Genomic DNA, 14,946 nt, shown 5'->3' with positions numbered 1-14,946 from the left:
AATAGCTGTGTTTCTATGTATTCCTGCTAATAGTTAGGATATTAAATAAATTGAGTCTTTTCATTCATTTACACCCAACATGGTTTTGTGTTTTCTTTTTTATAGAATGTTTGATGACTGCTATGAACGTAATAACAACAGAGTCAAAAACCATGTCTGAACACCATTTATTTATTGCTAAGAAATTATATCTGTGTTCTTTTAAGACTTCGTCTCAAGAAGAAACTAGTGACTCATATGGGTGCAGCCATTGTCTTCCGAGGCAGAAGGAGCCATGTATAAGATTATATTAAAAGATGTAGATAAATTTCTGCAATAATTTATGTTATCTAGACTTTTAGTGAATTTATTTTCACAAAATACTGGACTAAATCCTTAAGTCATGCTAGTACTAAGTCTCTGTGCTTGTTCTGTGGTAAATAAGAATAATCACTGAATTATTCTAATAAGTCTGTAGCCTCCTTCAATCACAAAGCAACTATAAATCATCTAAAGATTGAGATGAATGCCTGGGCATTAGCAGAGTTGGCCATAGTTATAGGCAAACTAAGCTGCCACCTAGCCTCCGATTGGCACAAGAAAAAATTTATTGATAAAAAAAAATGCAAAACTTGAATCCAATCTCAACTAAAGCAGAGATCTATGTCTACTATCCTAACTTTGTCTCTACTATAACTCATGGTTTATTCATGAATGTTTAGATCTGCTTGTTAGACTACTTATCTCAAACTTTTGTATTCTTATTGGTAAAGATGTCAAAAGCTTATTTCTAAGTCTCGTGCATCAAAATGCAAATGATAAGCTAAGAATGCGAAAAGCTGCTTATTAAATTTATGTTTAATCATTACTTGTCAGCATTGATTGTTTTGACCAAAAAATTGGAATTGTGTTATTTCATTCTAATTTGTTTATTTTCTATTTTATTTGGGTCCACCAAAGTCACTTTGCCAAGTGCCTCCAATTGCCTAAGGCCTATCCTGGCATTAGGTATGTCGCCGACACAGTAGTTTCCCCCTCTCCATGCAGCTGATGTATCCAAAGGAATGGTGAATGTGGATATATTTTGGAATCAGAGGTGTGGCAGGCACTGCCAGCATGTAGGATACTGCCTGAGGGTTGCTGGCTTCTGATTTTCCCCATGGTTGACTTTCTATTGAACCAAACTGAATAAGTAGTCAGCAGTAATTATTGCTGTGATAGTCTGGACTTCACATTTTGTAACAAGGTGCGACACAAATCCAGGATTTAGTCCCCCTTAATTTTGAGAACAGGAAATTTAATCTTTTAAAAAAGAAATCTTTATGACATTTTAAGCTTCATATATTCTCTTTCTTTTTTTTTTTAAATTCCCATACACTCTTTTGAAGTTTTCAAAAATTGTATAATGTTCATTTTGTTACATCTTAAACCACACACTCACACACAACTTTCTCTCCCCCTCCCCTCTAACTGCCTGATTGACAGGTTGTCACTACATGCTTAGTGTATGCCTCACTCTCATCGTCATGATCATTGGCAGTGGGTGTGGTCTCTGGCTTCAAACTGGCAGCCCACATTTTTTCTTTCATTCATATATTATGTACTCTAGATATCTTGATCTAGGTCTGTTTACTCATTGAACAAATCATTGATTAAATAATCCAAATAATATTTATTAAAAGATATTGCCCTGTTCTGTGAAAAGGAATTAGTCAAATTCATTTACATTCACAGAACACTTAGATGTATCAAGATATTAGTTACATTTTGTTGGCAACCTCCTTCATCCTTCATGAACATCAGTGTTAGGGAAAGGTTCAGACATTAAGACAGCTATTCTCAACCTTTTTAGTTCCACTATCCTTTATAACAATGCATTATACATGGGGACTCTTATCATAAAACTATGTTCATTCCTAAGTAACTGTGCTTTTGCTAATGTTATAAAATTGTAATCATAATATAAATATCTCTTATGGATGATGTAATTTTATTGTTAGAACACAGCCAAAATTTTCTGTTTAATCATAAAATGTTATATTTTGTGTAGAATACATTTCTGGTTATAAACAAATTACAAAGAAATGAAAATATGTATAAGGCGATCCTTTTCTTTCTAACCTCAAAGCGGTTGCAAACCACAGATTGAGAATAGTTACATTAACACTATTAAATTAAGTTAGTATGTAAATATAATATTTTTGAATCTGAAGATTTAGAAAGAGTGCAATATTTCACATAATCACACTAAGCCAGTTTTGACCTGCATATTTTGTCATATCTGATGCAGAATAAGTCTTTGTCTACCAGGTGTCTGTACTTTCCTAATGTGTTAATATAATTTAAACTTAAAACATAACAATGATAGATCAAATTGTTCATTATTTTTTATACCAGGGGATTAAGTGGTGTGGGATTTAACTATGGCATAACTTCATTAGTGTTGGCAATTGCAGAGTTACCCTAAGTGCCTAATTCATTATCTTTGTAGTGTTAAACCTTTTACAAAAAGAAATACTGTACAGCCCAGCCCGGAAGTAATTTTTTTTTTCTTTTTCAGATATATAATTGAAAGCTTGCAATGGAAGAAACCTCTTTTAAAATAAATATAGCACGTACTTTGCATTTTTTAATTAAGTACAATTGGATTCATAATACCCAAGTTACAGAACTTCTTAAGAAAAGAGTTTTAACAAATCTACCTACTGAGGTAAGTGCCACCCACCATAAGTGTTTTTATTATTAAATTATTGTGCTTTTTAGTGGTTTATGCACAACATCTGTCTTGTGCTTTTGCAATAGAGGATTTGAGCCTCTCTGTCCTTCATTCAAATAGAGTTTGATGATAATGATGAAGGATTTATGTAATGAAGACATTGATATGTATGAATATCAATGTCTGCGAGAATCAGGCCCATAATACTTATTGATGGATGAATGCCCCACTTGCTAGAGTAATTTGTTCCCATTCCAATGAAACAAATAAAATAGTGAAAACAGTCTAGAAATATAAAGGGTATCTCTTTTAAGGTGCATAAATCCATCATCATCAACTGCCCATGGGAGCGAGTTTTTGAGAAGCTCAAATTCTTTCTTTGAAAAGTACTGGAAAAAACATTACATTGTGCACAATAAGTGTAACCAAAAAAATCCTTCATTTATTAAATTAAGGAAATAATAATGCTAGTGAAAATAGATATTTATAACAATATTGAAAATGTGTTGTTATCCACTCCTCCGTTTTACAATCATTGTTAAGTTTGAATGACAAATACAAAACACATTATTTTTTTCCCATTTTTGTCATGCTTATCTCAATCATAATAAGGCATTGTCTTAAAGTCTGAAAATTAAGGATGAGTGTGCAGTATTACAATGCAGACCCAGTTGGGACCTGCATATTTTGTCACATCTGACACAGACAATGCTTTTGTCCACCGAGGGTCAATTTCAGTTCTCTTTTTTTATTCTGCGCGGTCTTTGGGAAGAACTTTGTTATTTGCCATGAAGTCTTGTCATCCTATTCTCATATGGAGTGCAGCCATCTTTGATGGAAGCTTTCAAGGAGTCTTAGATGCTTCTTATATAGCAACCAGGTCTCACAGTCATAAAACTCTTTATTAATAAAAAAGATGACAAAGTGACTTTAGATTACACCTAAAAATTCTAGTTAACTTGGAAATATGGCTTAATCATATTTAACTATAACATTACACACAACTCACATGCAAGTTGCATTCTAGTTAGTGACCTCAAATCAAACAAAATGAGATCTGTATTATTATTTATTAAATTTGTTGGAGAAAATTGAGTATCTATCAACTTAAATGGTAAGCAGTCAGCCTGAGGATGGAAACTCTGAAGCTATGACTATCTGTTGTTCACAGCCATCTCAGAATTCTGTGCTATCATAGCACATCTACAAATTCATAGCCATCTGCAATACTGCACTCCTCCTTAATTTGAACACGATGACAATCCTTATTATTATTATATGAAATGACATAAAATATACTAATTTTAAAACAAAAAAGTATATGTTTTCAATCATGATGATGTACATTGAAATAATTTTTTTTTTTAAATAATGTATTTTGTTATTAAGAAAAGCTATGCAACATAAAAAAATGTATGTACTCTTATTTTAAATGTAGTAAACATGTAGTTGAATATAAAATACATTATTTATTTTACAAAGAAATTGTACACTTTTAGAACACTAAAAGTAACCATTATGCCTTTCTCAATCACAAAGTGATAGTGAAATCGTGTTTTTTAGTTTTCAAGATTTAAATGTAACAGAAAATATTGGATTTTTCTATAATAATAATAATAAGGCTTGTCTTTGAGTCTAAAAATTTAATGAGGAATGCAGTATTTCCTGTGGTTATGCAGCCCCAGCTGTGACCTACATATTTTGTGACATCTAGGGCAAGCATAAACGCCAGCGTTCGATTAAGATTTTCTTTTCGCCTTCTGCATCTGTCCTCGGCAGCAGATTTTTCTATAGAACATTTTAAAATACCTAAAATTTAAATATTTGTATTACACCACATTATGTTGATAGTTTTAATTCTTGTCAGCATTTTTTGTCAAATTCACCTATATTCAAAATCAAAACCTTTAAAATAAATTAGAATTTAATAAAAATAATTTTATTCCAGCCAACGAACCAATGTAAAATTGTTTTCAATAAGCAAGAGTTGAAAAAATCTTGAATTTTGTATAGTTCATAATACATTCGCCTTTTTTCTTTTCATTTTCTTTTCATTTGTAAATACTACTGCCCTTAAAAAAAATAACAAAACTACATTTATTTAATGTTTTTTAGTGGCTCTGTCATCTTCAACATCTTTCTAATGAGGAGTTCAATCAATTACCATATGCAGGATTGAAAACATTTTCTAAAGTAAGTAAAAGTAAAAAGATTTATTATATTTAATTCATTCTATTTTTTTTCTGAACAGATTACCACATTTTTAAAGGGTTTTTTAATGTTTAACTTAACAATCATTCCTAAATATACCACATTATTTAAGTTTTTTTAAATGTTTAACTTAATCATTCTTAAAAATACCACATTTTTAAATATTTTTTTTTTATGCTTAACTTAACAATCATTCGTAAAAATTGGTTCACGAAAGATATAATATGGATAGTACCATCTATTGGTTTACAGAAGAAAAAAAAGGCAGAAGTTCCAGGTACCTGTGTTAATTGAGCATAACAAAACAAGTAACAAGAGAAAAATATAGGAGCACCACAGAGAATGATACAATATAGGGCCTACAAATGTGCTGACAGAAATGCATCTGGAATAAAACAAAAGTGTTCTCATCTTAAAAGATTGACAAACAATTAATATTTGATTATTTTCTTTCTATAAAGTTGATATTTTATATTAATGATGTTAGTTAAATTTCTCACGTGGATAAATGTTCACACTTTGAAACATATATGCACATAGTCCTTGGGATAGCAATTTTCAGCCTTTCTGTTTACACTCATAATCTTTTTCTACTATTAAGAATGACTTTCTGGTTATTTTTTATGTGCTTCAGACTGTGATCATGATGGTCTAAAGTTTGAACCCTGTTCACTATCATTCCTTGACATCCTGTAAGAGGTTTGGGCTAGGATGTAATAATTTTCAAGTCTGAAGAAACGCTCGAGACTTACAACTTACAACAAAAACAAGTTACTATTTAAATTTTTCATGCTCTCACATCACAAAAGTGGAAGTGTGGTTGATGTTAAAATTAAAAGATAAAATTAATTAAAAGTTTCAAAATCTTTAAAATTAGTGGTGCCAAGATAATAAAAGAATATTTTTTAAAAATTTTAACTAAAGTGTAATTTTGATTTTCCAGCACACAGGCTTGCCAACAAGTTTACTTGAATTTCTTCAGACTGCTACGACATTGTCAATGGATCGAACACCACCATCAGAAATAACTGAAATAAATATTGATGCTTTCAAGGCAAGTGGAATGAATCCAAAGAAACTTCATGAAGTGTCCAGAATGGCTCCATTTGTTAATGACATTATGCTTGAAGCAGACTGCAACCTCATTGTCGATGTAGGCTCTGGACTGGTAGGTTATTAAGACTAGTTTGAATCAGGCTGTTTAATATAATGGGTTTTTTTTTCGTCATCACAATCACCATTTTTTATTTATCTTATCTTATCTTATATAATACAGACATTACTTCAAAAAAGAAGATGATTACATCCTACGCGTCATGCATTTAGTCATGCATATTACAAATTTTGTACAAATTTGTCCTAGCATATGGGAATGTGCCTTTATCTTTGTGTCTTTCAGAGTATTTTATTAAATTTTGTTTTTGTATTTGAAGATTATGGTTCAGTGTTTTATGTATGATTGCTACTTTACTTTTGAGCCTTCTGTCCTGAAGGCTTTCTAAGTTTAGTGATTTTACTAAAGGTGTTACTCTAGTCAAATGTGAATATTCGTTTGTTATGAATCTCACTGCTCTATTTTGTGTCTGTTCCAGAAGTTTCCCTAGTTGACCACGTTCAGAGAAATATAAATATATTCTTTTATTTTTTCCAAACCAATATTAATAAATGTACACTATTAAGAAAAAACACACTTTTACATGAAACAACTTTTTTTAGTAAATGAATGCCATGTAGACTTAAATGTTAGAAATGGGTCAAGTTACAAATGTCCCTGAATCAATACTTAATGGCTCATCTCCTCTTAAGATTTGATTGACCATGTAGTCTGATTTAGCAAAGGTTATCTGATCCTAATAATGAGCACCAGTAATTGCTAAGTGTCACTAGCCAATGTAACTTGGTTAACAGTAAAAATGTTAACTAGTAACATGTCATTTACTCCTGTGTTCTCGTAGTTCTGGCAAGAGTGCAAAGCACAGGATTCCCTAGGACATATTATGTGCTTCTAGAGCTATTCAAAATGAGACTGATTTTAGAAACTTTATAGAGTAGGACAAGAATAGATTCAGAGCTAGTTGGCTATATTGGAAACTATTACATTTAATTAAATACCAGTGAAATCTGCCCCTGTGGAGTATGACCAGAGAATGCCAACCACGTCCTCCACGTCCTCCAAAACTGCTCTCTTTACCAAGAGGCCCTTATAAGACATTGGCCCCAAATCACCCCAATAGAAAGAAAACTATATGAAGAGCTCCCTGATTTGGAAACGACTGCGCAGTTCATCTCAAGTATTGGTCTAGTCATATGAACACTCTAACATAACAATGAGAATGATGAAGAAGAAGAAGAAATTAAATACTGCGATTCAGAGAAACAATGACATTCATTGAGTTTATTTAATTAAAGTATTCAAGTCTCAATTTACAAACTGTGTTTCCAGAACATTTTTGCGCCGCAGTTTAGACATTGCTAAGTGGCACAAAAAGTTACACAGCAAGCTTAATTCCAACATCTAATGGACGAATATAAATATTGTTCTTCAAATACAAAATATGTTTGAACACTAACCCACATTCTTGACATAGATATGGTTTTTTTAATTACATAATAAAATGAACATATAATGTGTCTGAAAAAAAAGAGTTCAAGTAGGTGTTAGGTATTATCCACTTTTATTTAAATTAATTAATTTTATGAGTCATGTCTGTAAACAAATATATTTAGTCCATCAAAAAAACAACCAGGGTAGTGGGGGAAAGAGAACAGATACTAAAATTTACAGACTGAAAGTATTTTAGGGAAGTTTTAAAATGCAGGCCAATGGTTGGATAGCGTGTGTGCCTGTGTATGAAATGACCAGTTGACCTTCATTGTACATGGTTGAGTGAACAGGAGTAAAGCAGACGAATAGAAGACGAATAAAATCAATGTGTTAATTGAGACTGTTGTTGTTTTAGTGTACCTAGTACATGGTGGACCGACTCCACCCGCCACAACCGCTGGAATTAAATGGCAACATAACAAAAAATAGGAAAAGGTTCAAACAATCCTTTCAGATATATACGATAGCAAGTGGACTGGATACAAAAAGCAAGAAGTACAGTCTATGACATTATTGCATGTGATCGGCCAACAAGCAGTGCAGGTCTATTAAATAGTTATAATTCCATATGTATAAAGACTAATATACTTAACATACATAAATTAATTTTTTTTTCTGTGTGTTTTAGGGCTATCTGGATCACATTTTACATCAGCAATATGGACACAGTGTGATTGGCCTAGAGGTCAACGAATGCCATATTTCATCTGCAGAGAGAAGAGCATCTAAGCAAGGTAAGCTTTGGAGGGTAAGGAGGGGCAGAATGGTGTGGTAGAAGTGATACCTTTTGGTAGTCCCATTCTTAGTTTGCTAATTGTGAGTTTTATTCGTTTGAACTGAGGATATATGATGGATATATAATAAGAATTAGAGTTGAAGATGACATTTTAAGTACATAATGAACAAAATAGTACATACAATTTTATCTCATTAAATTGATCTTTTGCACATTGTTGGAAGACTTTTCTCAAGCTTTATAAAGCAATCTTATAGCAGATTTAATTATTTTTCCCTAAAATGTTATTTAAAAAATAACGTTAGAAAAAATAATTTGATTTCCATAGGCTTATGTTTACTTGCTACAAACCAATGATGGGGCCCAACATGATTTGGGAACCTTTGGCATACATCTGACAGTTTGAAAATAGAATGCTCTTACCAACCTTTTTAAAAGATGTATGTATGACAATAAACAAACAGAAATTGATTGTGGATTAATAGACCGACACAGGTTGTAATCCTGGGAGTCAGCAATTTATTGCTAGTTTTTTAATTAATAAACAATAGATTCAATTAGCTGAATATGCTGTTATACTAATAAGAGAAAAGAATTTGGGAGGGGGGGGGAGGACTTTTAAAGATATTTCTAAACAATTTTTTTACTATAATCATTATGTTGCCCATAGAAGCAAGTAGAAAAGCTTATTGACTTCCATAACACATTTGAAATAATTGGCTTGCAAACTTTCGTCTTGAAACCCAAGAATTTATAAGACTGTCCAAATAGTACATTTCCACACTTTAAGACCCCATACTGAAACTAGTCCTTGCAGCATGGTCCAGGAAGTTAGCAGTGTTTTTCAGGGTTCTCCAGTCTTGGTACAGGGAGAGACCCCTGCTTGCACCAGCTCTATTCTTCTCAACACCTCTTACACTATTGAAATCAGTTCCCTTCTTTTGTAGCACCTTGTTTGGCTTAATAGGGTGTTTGTTGTTGACCACGTTTTACTACCATGTTTTGACAGAAAATTTAAATTAAAAAAACTTTTAGATTTGAAAATGCCTTCCTCTGGCTAGATGTAACTATATTAAAAACTTACCTTCTAAACTTAGTGTATTTAGTGTCATTGCTTAAGGGAATACAAATTCAGAATTTAACTCATCTCCTAAAAGTAGTAACCAGAACATCTTACCTTGTCATGGTACACTTAGGAATTTGGCAAGAAAAGTTTATTGTTTCATAAATAGGGAAAGTTTTAGTGACAATAAAACAAAAAATAACAAGGTTACAAAAGACAGTTTGTATGGAAACTCAAAATCGGCCCCCGAAGAGGTCCACCCAGGCATGCTTCAATATTTTCAGAAAGAACATCCAAATGAAATTAAAGACAATTGAGAGATAAGAATGGAGAAAGAAGGTTAACAGATCTTGTGTAGTGCCCCAACGGTCCCGCAGATCAAAAGATAGGTGTAAGTTAGATGTGAACCTGGCCTAACTAGTTCCCCTTTTAGACCTTGTGGTCTAAAGGGCAGATGATGTAAAGCTCATCTGTTTTTGTGGCCTACGGTTAGCGAGGGTGTCATGTAGCCAGCACAACGACCAACCGCCTATACTTTTCCCCAACTAATGTCAGGTACCCATTAGAGCTGAGTGGACTCAGAGGCGCCTAAAGATTCCAAAGTTGAAAATCCCAGTCTTCACCAGGATTCGAGCCCGGGACCCCCGGTTCAGAAGCCAAGCGCTTTACCGCTCACCCACCGCGCCTCCCCTGGCCTAACTGATGTCTTATAATTGATAAAATTGTTTTGAAAAGGCTCAATCTCTTATTCGAATCCTCAAAAAAAAAATAATAATAATAATTTCCGCAATAAAAAAAATGTTTAGAAAAATGAAATTTATAAGATTACTATTCATTTTAAATTAGGTCTAACTTATAATGCATACTAATTAGCTTTTTCTCTTTAAAAAACTGCTTGCATAACTTGATTTTAAAAATTAGATTTTTCGCTTTCAGAAAAAAAAAAAGTAGCCGTTGCATCAGAACTTTGAATGGTCTAAAATATTGTGATGTCGGATTTTGAATATCTTTTCTAGTTTACGAGATCTAAAGGGGACGGACGGACAGACATTTCGCATAAAACTAATAGTGTCTTTTCCCCTTTTGGGGGCCGCTAAAAAAACAAACTTAGGATCTTAGGAAGTAAACAGAAGACTTTTGGCAGCCCTAGAATAAGGTTGGTATTAGTCACTGAAGTAGATAATACAACATTTGGCGGTTCCCTTCATTAAGTATTAAAGTATTTTGACATCATTTATCAGCATCAACAACTTTGTATTGTTGGCCTTTTGCCTGTGTTATTTGATTAAATTATTTTAGTGTTAAGCACCTATCACCTCCCTTACAAATGTTCCTGAAAAGTTTTTGTGCCTGAGTGCTCTGACCATATTATGATATTTCATAAATTATTCCCACTCATATTCTTCAAATCAGCAGACAAATGTTTCATTACTCTCTCCCAAATGATTTGTAACAAGGTTTTTCTGACCATTTTGCTTCTTAGAATAAATAAGTTAACCTTAGCTATCGTAGCCATGTATGGTAATCAAACCAGGATGAGTGCCTTGTATTGCAGTATGCGCGCTGTCGTCTCAACAGCCCTGGTTTCATACCCCGCCCTCTACCGTCCCCCATAGTCATTCGGAAGGTTTGGACTAGGAAGTAGATTATCTTCATTTCTGAAGGAACATTTCAAACATGTAAAATATTTAACACAAACAAACAAACACCTAAACTTTGTAAACATATGTTTGATGTTTTATTAAATGTTGCTATTCCAGGTCTCAGCTGTCATTGTTTGAAGAGCATGAAGTTTAACATCACCAGTGACGTAGAATGTGCACAGAGATTTGAGGAGATGATAGCACAGCTGGCACCAACAATTCTTAGGGGATGTGAACATGCTGTTACAGGTGATTCATAGTCTCTTTGAGAACAGTAGTGACTGCATTTATCTGTTATCTATCAACTTATTAGTAAAATAGTAATATTGATTATTTTATTTAATATCAAACCATCTTTTGAAAAGAATATTTAAAAATTGATATCTTTGAGAAATTAGCAAAGAAAATAATACTGTATAAGGATTATTATAAATTTTATTCAGACTTTGGATTAAAAATAAAAATAAAATGAAATATATTACATAGATCTCACCCTGATATTATTCATGGAAGGTTTTTAAACAAAATCTGGTTAGTTGGATATAAACTGCATGAAATTAAGTTTCTTTATATAAATTTAAATTATGATCATTTGAAATTAAGCAATACAGCATTAAAAGTTGCCTGTGAAAGATTTTTTTTGATTTGGTTTAAGTTTGACTCATATTATGATCTAACCAGTTTTTTATGCTTAAACCAGTTTTTATGATCTAGCCAGTTTTTATGATCTAGCCAATTTTCATACTTGAAGTTTATGAGTTTAAGAGACCAGTTTGTATTAAGTTTTAGACAAACTGATAACCTATTTAAATTGACATAAACATATGTTACATAATACATATATTACACAATACATATTTTACATAATACATATATTAAATAGTACTTATATAACATAATACATATATTACATAATACATATATTCATAGAAATGTAACTTCTGATATTGGCAGGAAAGCATAAATCCCAGCATGATGCATCCTGTAATGAGGCACCCAGACCAAAAGTTTGTTTGATAGGTTTACATTGCTGTGGTGATCTGACTCCTGCCATGATGTCTTTCTTTCATACTGTCACCTGTGTCAGGTCTTTATGTTGCATCTCCTGTTGTTACCACAAAATGATGTATTCATCAGGTAGGCAATGGGCAGTGTTGACATTCAAAGTGTTATTCTCAGGATTTGGAAAGATAGTCAAATAGTTAAATAATTATTTCTCTGTTAACTTGTTCAACAATATTGGACACATTTTTTTTGTGGACATGTTTCCCTTTTCACTGAATTTTGACAAAGAGAAAACAAAGTGCATAATAATAATAGTAATAATCTTTATTATTCTTGAGGAAATTTTGTTAATTGATGCATTACAAATAAGAGTACATTATAAGAGCAAATATTTCATACAGTAAAATACAAAACTTGTTCATAGCCCTGTTTCTCTTTAACATTCCATGTGAAATTTACAACAGCAAGTTACATTTTGATCAACAATTTAATTGCTAAAAGAAAAAAATATGGAATATTTGAAGGAATGCTAAAAAAATAAAGATAGTTACCTACAAGTCTTTATGGGAGACTATAAAAAGAATTTTAGGCATAATATTGTTTATGGTATATTGTTCAGTTTATTGTAACTTTAATTAGAGGAAACTGAAGTTCGCTGTGACTAATAGACAAGTCAAGCTTTCTAGTTTTATGGATATTTACTTACTTTACGTATGTGATCTTATTCAATGTTGGATTATATTCATTTTCTGCAATTTGCAGTTTGAAGGCATTAAAGTCTTTAAAAAAAAGTTAATACCCCTTTTAGATCTTGCAATCTGTAGAGCAGATGAGGTCTGACAATCTGACCAAATGTTAATTGAGGGTGTCATTTGGTCAGCACAGTAAACAATTGCCTTTACTTTCCCCAACTAATGTCAGGTAACCATTAGAGTTGGGAAGTCTCAGACCCCCTAAAAAATCCTGAAATTCAAAATCCCAGTCTTCAACAAGATTTGAACCTGATTCTGAAGCCAAGCACTTTACTATTCATCCACCATGCTCACATTAAAGTCTAATGAACTTAATTTCAACACTGTCTGTGTACTTGTAAGTAGTTACAAACAAATGTGTGCAAGGATTGAAAGACAGTAGCAACTTAAATACTAAACATTGCCTCTCTCAAATAAAGAATACATCATTATGGTACATACTACACACTAGTAAGTGGTGGTGAATTAAAGCAGTTGAGCTGACCATGCAACACTGTCATTAACTATTGGCCACAGAAGTAGGTGAACTTGACAGCAAAGATCTAATTTAAAAAAAAAAATCATTTAAATTGAATCCTACTATTGATTGACTAATTGAATTGTTGAGGGAATCATTGAACTGTATGAACTATTGGGGTTTTGTTGTTGTGTGCTGCAAATTAACATGTCATGAAATGTTCAGCAGTATCAAAGAGATGGATGTCTCTATCATCTGATTCAGTTCAATCCTTTCAACTGATTGTTTGAATTATAAATATAAAATTATTTTGAAAAGGTCAGTCCTATAATTCATTATGTTTAAAGTCATTTAGATCAAGCCTTTATTTAATTTACAAATATGTTTAACACAATTCAGTAATATCTGAGATTTAATTAGTTTTGATTGACTATTAATTTTAAGCAATTACATTTCAATTTTTGGTGCTTAGATCTATGTTATACTGAAATTGTGAGGTTAATCTTATTCTGTATTTCTAAATTTTTAAGTCTAGTAACAACATCTAAGCTTAGTTTGAGAATAGTAAATTTGTAATAAAATAAAAATTCTTTTTTTTTTTAGAAATTGTATACCTTAATTTCACAAATTGGAATAACAAATTAAATGAACACACATAATATTCTAAGTTTGAATACAAAATATAAAGTAATTAAAAAATATATCTACACAATAGAATGAACACAAAACTTATGGACCGTCAAGGCATTTTGTTTTCCATTTTATTTGTACCTTTTATTTCACAAATAGCCTGGAATGAACCAGAATGTGCAATTGAAAGATCTTTGTTTACTTTTAGTTTCTATGGGCTATTTTTAGTTCTAATAAAAGCTATCAGAAGAATATAAGTAGCAAAACTAATTTTTGTTTTGCTGTTGACCTTGACATTTTATCAGTTATGTGACAACCTAGCTGAATATATTTTGTGTAAAGTTTTATCATAAGTATTATGTTAATGTGAGTCTGGCCTTATGGGTTTTTAACCTTTTTGTTTTTAAATTGCTTTTATAAAGCACAACTTTCATGCTTATAGCACACTCTTTGTGCTAGGGTCCAATCTCTTTTGTGGACCAGTGAGGTGAGGGGATATCTGGGAGTTTTTCATGCTGAGTCTGGATTCCAACTATAATCACATTGATAAGTAATCTAGTTGTTTTTTTCATATATCCCATGATTTCATTATAATAATTGAGTAGGTTTCAAGAAGTTTAATATAACAAGTGTTACTGTGCTTTGAAAAGTCATGAAATAAATTTTCTATTTAAAAAAAAAACAGGATCATTTTCAAAGTTTCCTTTGAGTTCAACAGTGAAGACACAGCTGTCTAATGTCCAAAAACAAAACCCTTCCTGGCAAATCTCTCCTTGTACCCTTAGGCTAGGGGCACAACAGACTAGGTATGTCCACAAATGCATACAAATGTTGATATTTTAAATCTAAGGCTTTTCTATAATAATATCTTTTTCTTCCCCTTCAGTTGTTGTTTTTTTAACATGTCTTTTTTTTTTGTTTATAAACTAGTATATAGTTCTAATATTCATAAAATAACATCCAATATTTGACTGTCAGGGCTAGTTGGAGAGAACAAAGTGTTGAGGACCACAAAGACCACATGAAACATGTAGCATTCAGAGCACTTCTAGAGATGGCAGGTGAGCGAAAGGTTAAATGGTAAATTAAGAAGGATTTTAATTTTTATAACTATTTCAGAAGACTATTGTAAAAAAGGATCTAACACTT

At 32.0% G+C, this 14,946-nt stretch overlaps 1 protein-coding gene across 9 annotated transcripts in view; it reads left to right on the top strand.

Moving 5' to 3' along the window:
• LOC106077585 (methyltransferase-like protein 25B) overlaps positions 1–14,946 on the top strand; it is a 29,616-nt gene that overhangs the window by 7,764 nt on the left and 6,906 nt on the right. For 5 of the 9 annotated variants that reach the window (XM_056033137.1, XM_056033136.1, XM_056033135.1 and 2 more), the window contains 9 exons: positions 940–1,225; positions 2,540–2,689; positions 4,811–4,888; positions 5,850–6,074; positions 8,140–8,245; positions 11,071–11,202; positions 11,908–12,090; positions 14,483–14,603; positions 14,776–14,858. In XM_056033137.1, the coding sequence (XP_055889112.1) occupies positions 2,561–2,689; positions 4,811–4,888; positions 5,850–6,074; positions 8,140–8,245; positions 11,071–11,202; positions 11,908–12,090; positions 14,483–14,603; positions 14,776–14,858 (1,057 nt within the window). In that variant the 5' untranslated portion in view covers positions 940–1,225; positions 2,540–2,560. The remainder of the gene's footprint in view (positions 1–939; positions 1,226–2,539; positions 2,690–4,810; positions 4,889–5,849; positions 6,075–8,139; positions 8,246–11,070; positions 11,203–11,907; positions 12,091–14,482; positions 14,604–14,775; positions 14,859–14,946) is intronic. The other 4 variants (XM_013238354.2, XM_056033134.1, XM_013238345.2 and 1 more) reach the window with 1 other exon arrangement.

Source organism: Biomphalaria glabrata, chromosome 6 (genome assembly GCF_947242115.1).
Source record: "Biomphalaria glabrata chromosome 6, xgBioGlab47.1, whole genome shotgun sequence".
Classification (NCBI taxonomy): Eukaryota; Metazoa; Mollusca; class Gastropoda; family Planorbidae; genus Biomphalaria; species Biomphalaria glabrata.
Note: the sequence above shows the minus strand (reverse complement) of the source record. Positions and strands in the feature narration are given on the sequence as shown.